General features: G+C 37.3%; 1 protein-coding gene across 1 annotated transcript in view; it reads right to left on the bottom strand.

Moving 5' to 3' along the window:
- Positions 1-13904, bottom strand: part of capn13 (calpain 13) — a 126002-nt gene extending 112098 nt beyond the window's left edge. Inside the window, exon 1 of the mRNA XM_062973057.1 lies at positions 12489-13904. Coding sequence (XP_062829127.1) covers positions 12489-12527 — 39 coding nt within the window. The 5' untranslated portion in view covers positions 12528-13904. The remainder of the gene's footprint in view (positions 1-12488) is intronic.
- Between the last annotated feature and the right edge of the window lie 5601 nt (positions 13905-19505).

Raw genomic sequence — 19505 nt, 5'->3', positions numbered from 1 at the left:
ATTTAGTTATTGTCAGAATTAACAAATGGCAGACAATGCATTGGCCAACATGCTGCTGCTACTATATTCATTCCATTCCATCTTTCTCCTGATAGCAGGAGTTAACAATATAAAATAAAATTTACAATAATACACATTCAAAACAATTCAAAAAACATTACTAAAAGTATAAATATAAGATTTTAAAAAGCAATTCATTTATGAAATTAAATCATTAAAAATATTAAAATTAATTAAAGACTATGGTCAAATCATAAAACAGCACTGTACAGCATTAAAATCCTACTGAGTTGTGAAAGCCTAATGGCACAAAGATGTGGCCTTCCAGCGGAAGGAAAGCAAGAATGGGGCCACCCTGGCCTCTCTAGGGAGGGAGTTCACAAGTCTGAGATCACTGAGAGAGCTCTTTCCTTTGTTCCTACCAAAGGAGACTGAAAAGGTGGTGGAACAAAGAGAAGGACTTCTTAGAGCTGCAATGGTCTAGATCAGTGGTTCTCAACCTGTGGGTCTCCAGGTGTTTTGGTCTATAACTCCCAGAAATCCCAGCCAATACCAGCTGTTAGGACTTCTGGGAGTTGAAGGCCAAAACATTTGGGGACCCACAGGTTGAGAACCACTGGTCTAGATGATCTTTGAGCTGTAATGGGCTCCATTAGTGACTTAGATGTTCACAGGAGCAGGTTTTGCGTGTGTACATTCATTTTCGGACAGGGTATAGTGGGCTACTATGTAGTCCTTGTACTCTATCCTAAAAAACTCCCATATCTAGCAGCTCTCAACCTCCTATGCCCAGCAGCTATTGAGCCCCTTATCAAAGGAAAGGTGTGTCGGTGTGATTCATTATTCCAGGTCTGCTGAACTTGCAGAGAAGTCATTGGACTCTTGGGAGGTGAAGGTGATTTTGTTGATCTGAAATGAAGGAGTTTGGAAACAGTTCTGCCCTGTTGTGCTAACTCAAAATACTCAATCTTTCCTTTGACGTCTTTGGGTAGCTGTCGCTTCAGTTACTGGTGATGTTTTAAAATAGCTTCTCAATGGGTAGCTGGAAATAGGATTATTCTGTCTACCATATGTCTGTTCCCTTATTATTTCTTTCCATCCACTCTATTCCATTACTACTTGGTTTTCAGGCTTTTATTTTCAACATCTGTCAAAATCATGTGCCATTAAGTTATCAGTGGGTTCTTTTTCAAGAAGATCCCCCCCCTTTATGTTCTTCACTTAAGGTTTTTCTACCCAGAGTTTGGAAATAATAATTATAAATCATATCTGAGATCTTAGATCTATTCTTAGCACCACAAATATGGGCCCATGTCCCCGCAGTCTCTAATTCCTAGCAAGCCTAGGAATATGGGGCCATTACTGTTGCTTACTGGTGAGGAAGGGTGGAAGGGGAGGTTGCTTATACTACAAAGGGTTGTTATCATCATCATCATCATCATCAAGGTGTGTGACAATATTTTTAGGTGTTTGTCCTTCTTGCTACTACATCTGTTTTATTATTAATTTATATTGTGTTTTTTTAAAAAAAAAATCTGTCTAGATCATTGTGTATCTGAAAAGCATGAAATATGTGTTTAAAATAAAATTATAATAATATGTTTGACACTTATTTCAAACACTGCAATATTCACTCATTAGAAAAGACTATAATGCTTGGTAAAGTGAGCAACAGGAAGAAAAGGGGAAAGCTGTTTTACAGAGGAAGACTGCATTAGAGGTCTTCACACACTATATCAAATAAGCCATGGCCTTGAGAGTGAAGGCCCTGAGCTGGGCTGTTAGTGACAGGGTCTCTTGGAGGTCTCTCATGCACAAAAATCCTATAAGATGAAGCCACCTTGATGGAAATTAACAACAAGCACAGTACTCACAGGCAATGATTGTGTTAGTTTTTTTTTAAGTTTTTGTTTTAAAAAAATTATTGTTGTTTTGTCATTTTATCCCACTCCCACCCTCCCCTCCTTGTACATACACTTTATACAACAAACTACAGAAGTTACATTTGAAATATCAATCTCAATCTTAATTTTTCCACTCCACATCTTAATACATTCTCTAAATAGTTCTTAACTGGTTCCCACATCCCCTTGATTATTGCAATATTTTCAATTTTATCTATATTATTCCATTTGCAATTTGTGATTTCTACATTTAACATATCAACTATATACTTGTACCAATTCGTCAGAGTCCATTTTGTTTTATCTTTCCAACCGCTCACTAAAACAATTTGTGCACATGCTATTAATTTGTCAATCATTTTTTCTTTTTGTATATTCTTCACTTCTGTTATCCTTGCATGTAGTACATTTCTATTAACTATTACTATTTGTAGATTTAGCATTCTATTGATTTCTCCTTCAATCATTCTCCAGTATTCTTGCACCCGATCGCACTCCCATATCATATGATTGAACACCCCTCTTTGTTCACAACCGTACCAACACCTATCTTTCATCCCTGGTAAAAACCGTGAAAGTTGTGCAGGAGTTCTGTACCATTTTTGTAACATTTTCCTTCTTGCTTCCCTTAATACATTGTACTTTTCTTTTGCTATATTACTTATTTCCCTTTGTATATCTTCCCTCTCAATTTCCATGTCCATTCTCCATGTTTGGAAAATTTCCTCTACTATTTCTTCTTTTACCGTTATAATTTGTTCATACAGATCTCCTGCCACCTTCTTTTCCTCTCTCAAACATTTCCTAATCACCTTCTCAAATGGACTGTCCTGTTCTCTAATTTTTTCTCTCAATCTAAAAATTTCCTGTCTTATAGCCCAGCTTTGAATCCAATTCCCTGATCCTATCCAATTCTGAATTTCTTTTTGTTCTACAGGGTCTCCATCTATTGTATACAAATCCTCCACTAACCTTTTCCCTCTACTTTCAATTGATCTCAATGTTCTGCCTATAATTTCATTGTTATTGTAATTAATTTGCCATATAGTTGCCATCTTATTCTCATTGCCTGGACTTAGCTTCTTCTTTCTTTTTTTCCACACTTTTATTGTTCCTTTAAAAGGTTCCTTAAATTCTGCTTCTTCTCTCCTACTCCATTCCCTAAATATTATTTCTTTTTCTTTAGTATTATTTATTATCTTCTCCATATTTGCCCTTTTTTTTTAGTATACTGTATTTCCAATAATCTTTGGATTTGAAACGCATCGTGATAGACTTCTAAACTTGGAATCCCCCAGCCTCCCTCTTCCTCTTTTGCATTTAACCATTTGTCCCTTATTCTGGGCCTTTTTCCTCCGACTGCCCATTTTCTTATTCTCCTGTCCCATGTCTTTAGTGTCTTCCTATCTACTGTGTTCGGTAATGTTTGAAATAAATATGTCAATTTTGGTATTATAAACATTTTTAGTGCCCTTATTCTGTCCACTCTTGTTAATGTTTTCCCTTCCCAATTCTTAAACTGTTTCTCTATTACCTTCCATTTTTGTTTATAATTCCCCTTGACTATACTCTTTGGGTTTTTATATATCCATACTCCTAAGTATTTCAGCTTCTTTAATCCTAATCTTAACCCTGATATTTTCCTACTCTCCAGTTGTTCCCTTGGTGGGGTATTAAGACATAGTATCTCTGACTTTTTAATATTAACGAATAGTCCTGATATATTTTTAAATTCTTCCAGTTTTTTAATAATATCTTTTACCATAATTAACGGTTGACTTGTAATAATCATTGCATCATCGGCAAAGAAATTAAGCCTTATTTCTTCCTTTTGTCCTCCTTCCTTTTCTATTTTGTACTCTGTCCAATTGGTGCTATTCCTGATACTTTCAGCTAGCATTTCTATCGCTATTACAAATAAAGTGGGGGATAATGGACAACCTTGTTTTGTACCATTTAAAATTGGTATCTCCTGTCCTTCCATTATTCACCCTTATTTTTGCTTTACAGTTGCTGTACAATTGTTGCAGTGTTTTGCAAACGTTTTCCCCCATATTCAACTGTTGACATAATCTTAACAGATAATTGTGATTGACTTTATCAAATGCTTTGTAAACATCCAATTTGAGAATTCCCATTTTTTTCTTATTCGAATTTGCATGATTAATTGCAGTTACTACATTTTTATTGGATCCCCAATTTTTCTTCCCTTCACAAATCCATATTGATCCTCTTTGATTATTTTTGGCATTATTGTTTCCAATCTTTTTGCTAAAAATTTTGTAAATATTTTATAATCTTGATTGCATAGACTAATGGGTCTGTATGACCCTGGTTGTGTTAAATCTCTCCCCTGTTTGGGTATACAGTAGAGTCTCACTTATCCAAGCTAAACGGGCCGGTAGAGGCTTGGATAAGTGAATATCTTGGATAATAAGGAGGGATTAAGGAAAAGCCTATTAAACATCAAATTAGGTTATGATTTTACAAATTAAGCACGAAAACTTCATGTTATACAACAAATTTGACGGAAAAAGTAGTTCAGTACACAGTAATGTTATGTTGTAATTACTGTATTTACGAATTTAGCACCAAAATATCATGATATATTGAAAACATTGACTACAAAAATGGCTTGGATTATCCAGAGGCTTGGATAAGCGAGGCTTGGATAAGTGAGACTCTACTGTAGTTATAATTTCTGATACTTTCCATGTTAGGGGGACTTTTTGCTTAGTGTATATTTCATTGAACAACTCTGTTAGGTGTGGTGCCAACTCTTCCATAAATGCTTTATAATATTCTGCTAGAAATCCATCTGGCCCTGGTGACTTGCCTCCCTTTAACCCTTTAATTGCCCTTATTGTTTCCTCTTGCGTTATTGGTTGGTTTAATAACTCTGTCTTCCTCTGCAATTTTTTCTCTGATATTTAAGTTCCCTTGCATTACCCTCTCTTCCTTATATAGATCTTTATAATATTTTGCCATTATCTCCCTAATCTTACTTTGCTCCTCTTGTTCTTTCCCATTTTCGTCTTTCAATCTCTTTATACATGTTTTTTCTTTTTTCTTTTTCAAATAGTAAGCCATCCTCTTCATTGATTTTATATTCCATCTTTGGGAATAGCTTTTAAGGTATATTTATTTATTATATTCCTTTCCTCAAATGCTTCTAATTGTTTTTTTTTATCCTTTAGCTCTCTCCAAATCTGTCTATCCTTAGTCCTTTTATGTTTGTCTTGCAGGGTTTCTATTTCTTTTATTCTCTTATCCTGTTCATTCTTCCATCTCCTTCTAAGATTTACCTCTAAACTTATACAGTGACCCCTTATCACTGCCTTACTTGCATCCCAAATTATATCTTTAGTTACTTGTCCATTGGCATTGGTCTCGAAATACTTATTTAGTTCTTTCCTAATTGTTTCATATTCTTCCTCTCTACTGTTTAAAACTGTGTTATATCTCCAGGTTCTTTCTTTTCTTTCTATTTCTAATTTTACTTTTACTCTTAATGGTGCATGATCCGATAAATGTATTGGAAGTGTTTTTGCCTCTAGAATCACTGATTGGTTTGTATTTTTCCCCAGAATATAATCTATTTTGTTATATATGTCATGTCTTCCCGAAAAATATGTCCATCTATTATTCTCTGGTTCCCCTTCTAATAAATCATTCATGTTGTATTCCCTTATATTTAACTTTCTATTACTATTTTGCCTTGTTGTTACCAATTCCAGGTTATAATCTCCTGCACAATACACTTCTCCTTGTGCAAACTTATCAATTTCCCCAAATAGCTTTTTTAAATACTTTTTTTGATTTTTGTTTGGGGCATATATACACACTAAAGTGATTCTAATTTTTTCAATTTTCTCTTTAATCATTACCCATCTCCCATCTGAATCCCTTTTTACCATTTCCACTTGGAAGTCTATTGTGTTTTTAATTAAAATTGCCACACCCCGTGCTCTATTTGAACCTCTCGATTCATACACCTGTCCCCAAATCCTATCATTAAATAATGGAGTATGGTCCTTTCTCTTATGACATTCTTGTAAAAGCAGAATGCCAACTTTATAATCCTTTACCATTTTCATAACTTTTGCCCTTCTTTGTGGAGTTGATAAACCATTAACATTATGAGACATTATTACTACTTCACCCATAACCAGGTATTATTTGCATTTACCCTCCTGTAGTTTATTTCCCCTGTCTGCTTGTCTTCCCATCCTCCCCCATGCCCCCCCCAGAGTCCAGACCTCTCCCTCCTCCCATCAGAGGGAGACCTGAAAGAGTTTTCCCTTTGTTCTCTTCCATTCCCAGACTCCCTCCCACCGGTGACTGCGTTGCCATCCACTGCTCTCCCCTCCTGCGTCTTCTTTTACCCCTTTAACCCCATTTGTCCAAATTTCATTATTCCACAAATGTTAGGCTGTTCATTCTTAAGTCTCTGTACAAGATCTTGTTTCAATTCTTCTATTCTCCTCTCTAATTTTCTGTTTTTTAAGATCTCTTAATTGTTTTTCTATAGATTTAATTTGTTCTAAATCCAGGTCCTTCAAATTCCTTAAAGTTCTCTTTTCTTCCCTGTCCTTTGGATCTCCCATTGCAAATAGACTCTGAAGTAAGTCTGTCTCTGTTGGTCTGCCTCTCTCTGCAGTCTCCAGCTCCCTCGATGCTTCTTGTCCAGTCGGCTTGTCCTTGGTCTTATCTGATTCCTCCTCCAGACCGTCTGTTTCTTTTCTGTCTGTATCCAGTTTTAACTGTTTAAGCATTCTCCTCCCACTTTCCAAGTCGGAAGCTTTATATAATTTATTGTCTTTATATACAATTAGGGTGGCTGGAAAAGCCCAGGTATAACGTTGTCCTTTCCTTTCCAAAGTTCCTGTAATTTCCATCATTTCTGCTCTCTTTCCCAATGTCTCTGAAGATAAATCCAGGAGTGGCCATACTTTACTGGCAGCCAAGGTCAGGTTCTTCATTTTCCTCAATTTTCGATAAACAATGTCCCTTTCAGCCTCCCTTGTGAACCGTATCAAAATATCCTTGGGTTTCCTGCCTCCTCTGAAAGCCCAATGTATCCTCTCGATTTCCTGCGATGGGACTTGAGCATTTGTTGTAAGCCATTCAGTTATAACTCCCTTCAGATTCTCCTTTATCTGAAGACTCTCTCCTGCTGCTCTCAAACGCAGATTGGCTCTTCGGGATCTGTCCTCGAGGTCAGCAACTTTATCTAGAAGTTTTCTATTAATGTCTCTCAGAATGATTAATTCACCTTTTTGTCTTCTGATCTCCGCTGCTGTCTCCTTAAACTTTTCTTGGCATTCTTCCACTTTATTCTCTATCAGCCCGAGTTTGCTATTAATTTGTGTGATTTGCTCTCTTGTCTGCTCATTTCCCTGTCTTAAAATCTCCATGTTTAATTTAAGATGTTCCAATGTAGTTATAATTTTGTTCAATTTTTCTTCCACCCCTTCCTTCTCCTTTCTGTCCGCCAGTTGTCCGGACTTCTGTTTGGATTCTGAGATTTATGGCTTCAGTCACCTTTGATTGTGACCTCCCAGCCTTCTTTCTTTTCTCCTTTGATCCGGACTCCAGTTAAGGAGAGATTTACGACCCTTTATGGGCTTTTTGAGGCTTTAATTGCCTTTATAGTTAGGAGAGCAATTAGGCAAGTCTACTCTCATTGACGCATGCGCAGCTCCCCCCAATGATTGTGTTAGTTAAGGTAGGGATGTAACAGAGAATGATCCTAGCAGCAATTTATGTTATGGTTTGAATGCTGAGAAAACAGATTTTATTCACTGGAACATAAAAATAACTGTGAGTGAATCCATCTAGATTTCCTGTAACACACAAGTGAGAATAACTGCCCCATGATTGTACAAAGAAATAATCATCAGGAAAGCCCCAAAAGAGAGATTAGTTTCATGTTAATCGGAAATATCAGTTCGTATTTTAAAAGTGATCAGAATTAATGGTTAATATATGCAATACCACTTTATACATATAAACACTTCCAGATCAATGGGTATAAGAAAAGAATTAGAACATTATTTCTGAAATCTAGTAACATAGAGAGGGTATTAATCTGCGTTTTCTCTCTCTCTCTCTTTCTCTCCATATATTTATAAACACAAAGTGACTTTAAAACGTGTACTGGAGTGTACTGTAGGGACACCAAAGCTCAGAGTCTTGCACATGCTTTGACTGCAGAAGGTCCCAAGGCCTCCAAATTCAGCTCCAATTAAAAGGAATAGGTGGTGTGAAAAATGCCTACCAAAGACTCTGGAGAATCCTGCCACTCAGAGTAAAGAAAACTGGAGCATATGGACAAATTGTCTGACTTAGCAACTTCTTTCACTTACATGTCTAGCTGGATGAAAATCTATCCGTACACTCACACAAACCATATTTACACGTGAAGCTCCAGTCATGTCATCAGCAAGGGCTATTTTTTGGTCCCATCTCTTAATTGCACTATAGGTGGACAACATGAATCTTAAAAGCCAGTTTTGCTTTGGCCACTGCCACTGCCACTGGCAACAAAGTCTGGTGCGCAAAATTGACATTACCTTCCCTTTCATTGCTGTTCTGTTCTGGACAGGCCACTGACTATTCTGGCACACTCCTGTAGCATATATAATTGCAGAACAATTTTGTTTCCTAGCCACCAGTAACCTATGGATGTGAGGGCTGGACCATAAGGAAGGCTGAGCGAAGGAAGATGGACACTTTTGAACTGTGGTGTTGGAGGAAAATTCTGAGAGTGCCTTGGACCGCAAGAAGATCCAACCAGTCCATACTCCAGGAAATAATGCCCAGCTGCTCACTGGAGGGAAGGATATTAGAGACAAAAATGAAGTATTTTGGCCACATAATGAGAAGACAGGAAAGCTTGGAGAAGACAATGATACTGGAGAAAATGGAAGGAAAAAGAAAGAGGGGCTGATCAAGGGCAAGATGGATGGATGTTATCCTTGAAGTGACTGGCTTGATCTTGAAGGAGCTGGGGGGGGGGGGGGGCGAAAGCATACAGGGAGCTCTGGTGTGGACTGATCCATGAGATCACGATGAATCAGAAGCAACTGAACGAATAAGCAACAACAAAAGCCACTAGGATTACAGTAGAGTCTCACTTATCCAAGCTAAATGGGCCACCAGAAGCTTGGATAAGCGAATATCTTGGATTATAAGGAAGGATTAAGGAAAAGCCTATTAAACATCAAATTAGGTTCTGATTTTACAAATTAAGCACCAAAACATCATGTTATACAACAAATTTGACAGAAAAAGTAGTTCGATACGCAGTAATGTTATGTTGTAATTACTGTGTTTACGAATTTAGCACCAAAATATCGCGATATATTGCAAACATTGACTACAAAAATGGCTTGGATTATCCAGAGGCTTGGATTAGCGAGGCTTGGATTAGTGAGACTCTACTGTACTTCCCCACTCCAACCTACCTGGCTAGTTAATACAAATTTCTAAATATAAAAAAGGAATATGGATTTGGACATCATATCACATTACCTATGACTGATTCTCAATGCAGGAGTGAGTCTGATTTGTCTTTAAAGAACCTTCCCATAGTACTTAACCCTGTGCTCCAAACAGGTCCAGCTCCTTGGATAGCTCAATTAAATCTCAGATTAAAACCCAGAGCAGAATCACTATCCAAATGATATCATGATATCATACCACCTCGTCCACTTTTATGACCCACTCCACCCAAAAAACTTTCTGTAGAGAAGATGATGAAAGGAGAAATGCCATTCAGTTTTGGTTGCATTTCTGCTTCACTTTTTTGGATGGCTCTGTGCCCCCACTGCCCTCAACATTGAAAATTTTGTAATCTCTGAAGAAGGCTAGAACCACATCTGGTAATCTGACGATATCGGTGTGCATAGTAGCATTACATTGCTTTAAGACTTATGTTTTGTGTAGTTTAATTAGCTTTCACTTCAAATTCCATAGTACATTTTATGTGTAAATTGTACTCACTAATGTCTCATGGCAAATCTTTGTGACAGCCAACAGCTACAGCAATAAAATGGTACTGAACTACTCATTATACTGACATAAAACACATTTTCTCAGAAATTGCTACTTGTGGGTTTATGACCACTCTATCAGTAGGGAAAGAAGTAATTAATAGCACAGTCCTCTACAAATAGGCCAGACATTTACCTATTGTCAAAAAAGGAGAAAAAGAGTGCAGGTTTGCATACATTTTGAATATGCTATTTGACATGTTATAAGCACACATTGCAAAGCAATTACTATATATCTGTTGTTGCTGTGTGCCTTCCAACTTATGGTAACCATATGATTTGGGCTATTCATGGAGTTTTCTTAGCAAGAGGAAGTTTGCCATAGTCTTCCTCTGAGGATGAGAGAATGCAACTTAGCCCAAGGTCTTAGCCTTGGGTTTTTATGGCCAAGTAATGGCCAAGTAAAATTACTTTGATGGCCAAGTAAAATTGAACCCCTATTTTCTGAGTGTCTAAGTCCAACACTCAAACCACTATCTTATGCTAGATCTCAGAAATATATTACATCTTGCCAAAATAAAGAGACTGTGGCCATATGACCACTTTTGCCGTCTGCTATACAGTTGGTAATTGTTGGTGGGTATCTTCAAGGCACATGCTATCCATTCTTACAGGATATTTAGCTTTAAGCGAGACATGTTATAAACAGTCCTTCTGACAGAGATTTGTTCTAAATATATCCATCATATACAAGTACCTATTAGGAGGAAAATCGTATTGAGTTTAGGCCCTAGTAATGAACTACAGCTTTAATCTGAGCATTTAAAGAGAAAATAGTTCAATTTATACTTAAGCAGCCATCCTAAGTACACGTGGCTACAATAAAATCCCTTTGAAACTAACTAGACATCTTTTCAAGATAGTTATGTCTGTTCTGGTGTTGATTTATCTAGCACAAATGATAAGGAAGATTAAATTATGTATCTTAAATAATCCTGGATACGTTTATGAAAAGTGGCACAAATATTGTGGATGGCATTTTATCTCTTTGCTTTGGTCCACTTCTTTATCCTTTTAAAATGACAATTTTACTTCTAGTTTACCATTTACTCTCTATTTTGTTTCTTAAAGCTAAACTGTTTTACATGATTATCTCTTATTTGGAAAAATCTGAAAATAATCCACTGTTATTCAAATTATTACTTAGTTAATGCCTTGGGAGATGAACATGAAGCTAAAAATATAATGTGCAGATCCAATGCGGTTTACTTTCACACTTCATTGACTTTTGTTAATTTAGGAGGGATTTTTGTGATGTTTTCATTCATTAAATGTGGATTGCTATTTCTGATATTTGACAACAGAATATATTGAGTCACCTTTTCCATCAACACTTAATTGGACAACACAATACCCGATGTATAGCTTTCTTTCACTTTCATCTTTCATTATTACAGATTGTATTTATAATCTTCCATTCTGTTTTCCAAGAGTTTGGCTCAGTCTTTTGAGGGAAAAGAATTTTAATTGTGCCCTAGTCTTAGATATTTATACGATTATATTGGAAGAAAATAGTGGGTTAACACCAATTGTTAACCTGTTGAGTCAATAGAATTTGTTAAACCAAAGCTTATGTAAAAATTCAACGGGTTCAACACATCAATTTCACTGGAGGTTAACAATCAATTTCAGACTCCAAAAAAGTATGCCATGGTTAATATGTTTGTATTGAATGTATAGCAAAATCACCGGTACTTTACATTAAGAACTCATCTGGTTTGGAACAACTGAATTACTAGTTTTGGGCTGTTGTATATAAGATGACGTAGTGGTCTGAGCCTTGGACTTTGGCTCTGGAGGCCAGGATTCAATTCCCTGTTTGGCCATGGAAACTGTGTGGTCTTGGGTGAGTGATACTCTCTCAGCCCTCAGAAAACCCCATGACAGATTTGCCTTGGCATTGCCATGAATTGGAAATAAATTGAAGGTACACACCAACAAATATGGCCACTGAATGGTTTTGAAAAGTACCCTCTTGCAAGAACTCACTTACCAGTTCTTTGGGGCAAACCTTCTTCTTTGAGATCACTAAAACTACAATTTTGAATCTGGAAAAGCAACTTTTTTTAGCAATTTCTTCCTGTCACCATGAGGCCATCACCCTTTTTCTCCTTCAGACTAGATAATTCTCACCAAAAAAATCATTTTCAGTGAAACAGGTAATCTCTCAACACAACTGTTGATTCTAGTAGAAAGAAATCTCATGGATGTCAGTGATGAGAAATCACTGACATCCATGAGATTTCTTTCTACTAGAATAAGAATAAAGCAAGGAGCAGTTTTTTTGCTCACTGCATTTTCTGCCATTTGTGCAAAATGAGTGCCTGATTGAAAACACACACACACACACACACACACACAAAAAGGCCTTAGTGAAAAAATATAGAGCAAGACAAAGACATAGATAGGACACTCATAGAAAGAAAACACATAGGACCTCAAACTCGCTCATACACTCACAAATGGCAAGACATTGTTTTCTCCAGCAATGTGCAAAGTGCTTACCCAGATTAATTCTGAAACTTACCATTTCACTGCGAGATTCTTTACAGAAGAGTAATCCCATCTGAATCCATGTAAATCATTACTCTTTTACCCTCAAAACTCTTCCAAGCAACCTAGTGCCTCGATTATTTATATCACGGGTAAAAGTCAATGCCTTTGATGTTTCTGTGCAGAGTTCTTCAGGTGTCAGTGCTCCTCTTTCTCCAGTTGTATCCCTTCAGAGGCACAAAAACAAATTGATGTTTTGTGCATTAAAACTTCTAGTAAGTAAATATTTGCTGTATAACTCCTGTGACGTGACAAATAAACTGACTTCATAGCAGGAGTAGCATGTGCAAAAACGCCTTGAGTAAACACTGCCAGGGTGAACACAAATGCAGGGCCAAGGTTAGAGAGAAACAAAGGAACATCAACAATAGCATATACTAGCTTCCTGCTTCTTTCAAGTGTTTTTATGCAATCCCTTTATCTGGTTTCAAAAATCAGTTTGACCTATTATGATGGCTAATGTTTCACTACCAATAATAATTTGTGAATTACTGTAATTGGCTTTCCTCAGAACTCTACCAGGAAATGGAGACGTATTTGTGTGAATATGTATTAAAGGTAAATGCTTGTCCCAGTATCAGACAAATAACCTCACTGCCTCATTTTTAGTTTTTTATTATTAAAAATAAATAATGGTACATTAATTACCCTGTTTCCCCAAAAATAAGACATCCCCTGAAACTAGTAGAAGTTTTGCTGAATTGCTAAATGTAAGGCCTCCCCCGAAATTAAGACCTAACAAAGTTTTTGTTTGGAAGCATGCCTGCCGAACAGAACACCAGAACATGCAGGAATGGTAAATATTCGTACCATAGATTGTTATACATGGAAATAATGGTAGTAACAAGAAATGCTTGATAGGATTCACAGTTTGTTTGGTTATGCTGGTTTGTGATGACAACTACTGTACAGTATATAATAAATGTTCATTTTCTGTTCAACAATAAATTTGAATTCTTCTTCATGGAAAAATAAGACATCCCCTGAAAATAAGACCTAGCGCATCTCTGGGAGCAAAAATTAATATAAGACACTGTCTTATTTTCGAGGAAGCACAGTATAACCACCTCAAGAAGAGAACCCATTTTTATCTTTGATAGCAACTTTACTGATGATACCTGCATTAGACCAAAAGCACTTTTGCTATACAGTTCCATTCTTAATATATATGACATATTATCTTGAATTACATGTGTGTGGGTGTATACTCCAGAGTAACACTTTGTGTACCTGATGAATTAAATTATTATTTATAAATGTTTGTGAGGTGATATAGACAAGTTGGTACCACAAGTTATTATGGTTTTTATTTTATAGAGATCTTCAAGAAAATCCATGAAATGCAGAACCTTGGCAACCGGCTGTGGATGATCATCATGGACCATCAAAGGATAAATATCAACTGGCAGCTGGAGGTGGAAGCTGTGGAGGCTGCGGAGGGCAAGCCCAAGGGCCAGCAGAAGCCTAACCACACCAGGCAAGAGGCCAGGGAACAGCCAAAGAGTCAGGGCCAGGATGAAGTGCTGTTAGAAGGGCCCGAGGTCCTTCCAGGGGAAGTCCTAATGGTGACAGCATCAATCAATCACAAGAAAATTAATGTCAGGTGATGACATATCCTCACCAAATACACACAATGAAGTTGGACACTTAAGTTACCCTCAATTTGATGCAGATTACACAAATCAATTGGTTCTTTTCTTTTCTTTCATGGATGCCATGTTCCTTGGAAGCTTGTTTAGAATACATTAGTGGCCTTTTAGGCTTTGTCACAGAAGGCATCAGGATTTTAGAGAGGCCTAGATGGTGCGTGGCTAAAAAGAAGGTTGGGAACCACTGGTCTAAACAGACTAAGAAGAAATCATACTCAACTCATAGCTGCTCATCCTGACATATTATGTTTTTGATGTTTCACTTGAAGTGTGGTTCTTTGGACTTTAATCCATTTAAAACAACCTTGCGTTTTACCATGGGATTTTAGATAAAGTTTATATTTTTAGCATATGGATGGTCCTCTAGGCAGCGCTGGGAGAAGGGGTAAAAGGTGGATTTAAATGGTAGTGGGAGATGCGAACTGCCACAGGAAGTGGTTCTTTTTCACATTTTTTTAAGTTGTGTTTCTGAGTGTGCGCATACTCACATATCAATATGTCAATATTAGACACCTCTGCTCAACAGAAAATGCATTTATTCATATTCATGATGGAAAACAACAACAAAAACAATGAATCATAGTGTGTCCATGACCATGTGGACAAAAATAATACAAAAGATTCGAAACAACAAGGTGAGTTCATCAGGTGGAACTGTTTGGTTGGTTACAGTAATCTCACCATAATTTATGTGATGTATGTGGCATTAATGAGGTCACTGCATGGTCACTGCAGTCTGGGAAAACTTGGTAACTAAACAAAATATTTTCATCTCTGTACATACACTCAAATAAGCTACATGCTGCTAGCTGAACTAGTGCTGAATTATTTTATCAGTTTTAATTCTATTGTGCTACATTGCCTACCATTGTCTACTGCTGTTTTATTGCTATTGATTCCCACTGCTATCTTTTATGTCATGTTTTTAAATAGTGCTTTCTGGTTGTTGCTGTTTTTAAGTTAAAGTATTATTGTTGTTGTTGTTGTTGTTGACACAAAGACAGAGTATAACACAGCAAATGAGATATATATGCTGGATTTCGTATCACAGAATCACAAGTCGAACACTTCCCAAGCATTTAGAACTGTGTGATGTGTTTTCAGACGATGTGCAAAGATCCCAGTAAGGTGGCTTTTTGCAGTTGACATATCGTAATTTTGTCAATGTTTATTGTTTTTAAATGCTGGCTGAAATCTTTTAGCATGGCACCCAGTGCACCAATTACCACTGGGACCCCCTGTACTGGTTTATGCCAGAGCCTTTGCAGTTATTATTATTATTATTATTATTTTTATTATTATTATTATTTCATTTCTATCTTGCTTTACTCCCATGGGTGGGATTCAAAGTGGTGTACAAAGTTTAAACACCAATACATATACATCGGCACACAGAATACATAATCAACTAAAACATCATATACAAATATAAAAATGACCCAATTTAAGCACATCATATAAAACAGCTAAAACTTACAACAGGTACCATTTAAAGGTTTCCATAACTTTCGGCCAATGAGTTTATTTGTAAAGCTAAAAATTATACAGCTCCTAAGACATCCATTTTCAAGGTCAGATCGCAGTTTCCAGGGCCAAAAAAGGCAATCAATTGTGAAGTTTTACTAGTGGTTATCTGGCAGTGCTTATCAGCATTGTTTGGTGGTGGTGGTCCTGTCTCCTCCCTGTTATTATCCTGTCCCTTGCCATTGATGGGTAAAACCAATGAATAGCTCCAATCCTTCACTATTGCTGTTGCCTACCTTGGTGAGATGGATCTGTTCCACTTATGTGCCAGCATGCCAGGAGTAAAATGACTTTGTGGGACAGGATTTTCCTCCTCTTCCCCTCTCCCCCTTTCCCCTCACTATTCCAAAGCTATCCACTTTGCATTTAGTTTATACTTTATAGTTATATTTGCCTCCTTTATTTTTTCAAATCTGAAATTGCTCTTAAATGAAAAAATTAAAAATCACAAAACAGTGGTAGTGCCAGAAAGTGGGTGCATAGAAATGTACACATAAGTATGATTGTAGTACCAGGAACTGTATGTTTGAAGAGAGGTGTGATATTGAAGGTGGCCAATCTGGTATGTATCCACTATCAATGATAGCACAACTGTAGTGGAAGAGTGGGTCTGTAGAACAAAGTCCTTTCTCATTAAACCTGTATAGGCTGATGCGTTTTCACATAAAGGGCATGCGAGCTAGAAAAGAATATCTTTCTATATGCCTGCTATTAGTCACTATAGCGAATCATGCCCTTGCAAGCTATTTCTTTCAATCCTGTCCCCCCCCCCCCAAAAAAAATCCAAGGAATGGAGTCTCTCAAATTCCTCCCTTGCAATAATGCTATAGGAGTCCCTTGTTTGTAATAAATTGCAGAATTTTTCCCAGGGCCCAGATTCATCACATGAGCAATTGTCCTTGATGATCTGGATTCTCTCTCAAAATTGTGTGTTTGATGGGTTGTTATAGGGCCTATATCTGCTAGGACATTTTGCCCCCCTGTTAAAGTAGGAGAATTTAAGAGCTGTTTCCCATGAGCACAACATAAATAAAAAGTGATCACTCCAGACATGTGAAGGGAGGCCGCCTTCATTTCAAACATGGAGCTCTGAAATGATAAACACCAACCTTGCCAGCTCATCTTGACAGCATGTGCACTCTCTTAATCACTGGCTCTCTGGGGAAATGGCAGGTATATTCCCCTCCAGGTGCTGTGATTCATTGTCTGGAACCAATGCCTCTGCTTAATCGGTGGATTAACATGATTTAGGAAATATTCATTGCAAAGTTGATTAGAAGGCCCCATCAGCAGCCTGGCAGGGGATTCACTTAGTACAGCATGAAACGATTTTATGATTGTCAGCTTCTCAATAGAGAGTTCAGATACTCATATGTCCACAGCCAATTAGGACTGAGGTTTTCAGTCCACCTAAATCCTGACTTTTGGGTAAATATAGTTCATAAAGTTGGGAGTTCAAGAAGGCAATTTTTTGAGATCAGTGTCTCTGGTGAGGCAACAATGGAGAGTTCTTTAATTAATTGGGGACGTTGATTAGCAAATTGGCTTCTAGAGATTTGGAGGAACTTCAGATAGCTACAGGAACTGCTGGAAGGAGTGCATAAAAATCCCTCCTTCCCCATACCCTTGATGGAATGGGATGGCAGTATGGACCATTCCAACTTCAATATTCGGTGGTACAGGAAGTGCTACAGGGCACAAAAAGAGCAGGAGACAGGAATTGTTCCCCTCCTCCCTGAGACATCTAAACAGAGTAGATCTGTTCATTTGTTTGCACTAAAAAGGTTGACACAAATGTGGCTCATGCTGCTGCATTATCATCATTGTAAACTGCCTAAAAGGAAAGCATTTATTTTCAATGAAAAAAAAATGTCATACTTCCCCTAAACATGGATTGAATGCAGTTTATGCAATAAGTTGGATTGTAGGCCAAAATAATATTCTGGGAGCACTGAAATATTTTGATGCCCTCATAATATATTAACCCTATGTAGAATCTGATTTTATAGATGTGGGATGGGAGAGTAGAGCTTTCCTTTGTGTATTACAGTATCATACACTGTGCTTAGAACATCACTGTTGGATATATCCCACAATTTTTTATTTGCTTCTTTTTCAAAAGCTCCAAGCCATTTCCTCCCATGGTTGTAGAGCATTTTTGAATATGTTTATCAAAGCCTCTGAAGAATGGGTGTCCAAACTAATCTAGGGGTGAATCAATACTGGCTGGTAAATCCACTGAGAGGGTGGATTGGTGGCTACACAATTCAACTAGACTGGTACGGTGTTTGCCCCACTGGTCTGTCATCTTACCTCCTGTCTCGTTGTTTCCACACCCAGCCAGCCACAGACCTCCATGCAAGCTCCTGGCTACTGCAGATGCCCAGATCTGCCATCAGTTGAGGTGTTTTCACAACCAGGACTACAACCTTGCATAAATAAATATTGGAGTGAGCCCAAAAACCTGTGAACTGGATGCGGGTATATACCTCAGTGGTGTGTTTGGCATGCGGCAAAATCAAAAGTTTGCTCTTTGAGTCCCCCCCCCCCCAAATATTTTAGAGCTGTGGAATCTGTGGATGCAAAACCCAAGGATTCTAGTCTCTCCTTCACTTGTTGTAAAGGAGATCAGATAAGCACCTTTCAGCCGTGTTTTTAGAAGTGGATTCATGATGGAAGGGAATTGGACTACATTGCTCTTGCAGTACTTTCCAATTCTATGATTCTATGAAAAGAAAGTTGAGTGTGGGATGGTGCACAGTGCCTTACTTATTCTAAGAGCAGAGTTTAGATTTCCTATAAATATAATTTACACCCACAATTAACTTCAACCACCTCTGGGTTGCAGCCTGACAGCTGTTTAACAGTGCATCAGGAGACTGAACAACACTTTTAAGCAGCCAGCGATGCATGCCTTTGAAGCTGCAGAGGCAATCTGGTGTGTGAAACAGAATCCTTTGAGGATGCGCCATGTCATCTGTTTGTCAATCCCACTTGATTCTCAGCATCATCAAACTAGGAATAGAAACCCAATGTACATAACGTAAATCTTTCAAAGTGAGATTTTCCTTTGACTTTACACTAAAGACTACCAGGGAAAGTTTGTAAGGAGGGGAAAATGAGGCATTATGCATTAATGTTCATAAAAATATGCAGTTTCATCCATCAAACAACAACCAAAGATGCAGGCTACCATGAAACAAAGACCTGTAATATTAATTCAGGGCCACTAACTTGAGCTAGAGAATGGTGCTGATGCTAGGTCTTTGTGATACACTAGCTTTAGACAATTAATCCTACAAACTATTTTGGATTCGTTTACATGCAGATTGCAACATCACCCAATTCCTTCTTTTTGGTCAAAAAAATTCCCCTTACATATACTACATAATTGCAATTATTTGCAATTATGTAGTATACAATTACTTGTGAAGATGGAATAAACATTTTGAAATGTACAAGTTGAGCATTCCTTATCTGAAATTCTGAAATCTAAGTTATTCAAAATCGTCACCTGACTTGCTGAGATAGTGACACCTGTGCTTTCTGATGATTCAATGTACATAAACTTTGCTTCATGCACAAAATTATTTCAAATATTGTGTATAATTTCCTTCAGGATACACACATAAGGTGTATATGAAATATGTATGGATTTTATGTTTAGATTCGAATCTCATCTCTGAAATTTATCATTATGTACATATATACATAATGAGAAATTTTAGTGATGAGATCCATAACTGGCCTCTGCCCCCAAATCCCAAACATTTTTGGTTCTAAGCATTTTGGATAAAGGAGATTCAGCCTATATTATC

The sequence above is a fragment of the Anolis carolinensis genome, chromosome 1, assembly GCF_035594765.1.
Source record: "Anolis carolinensis isolate JA03-04 chromosome 1, rAnoCar3.1.pri, whole genome shotgun sequence".
In the NCBI taxonomy this organism is placed as follows: domain Eukaryota; kingdom Metazoa; phylum Chordata; class Lepidosauria; order Squamata; family Dactyloidae; genus Anolis; species Anolis carolinensis.
This window is presented reverse-complemented; position numbering and strand designations above follow the sequence as displayed.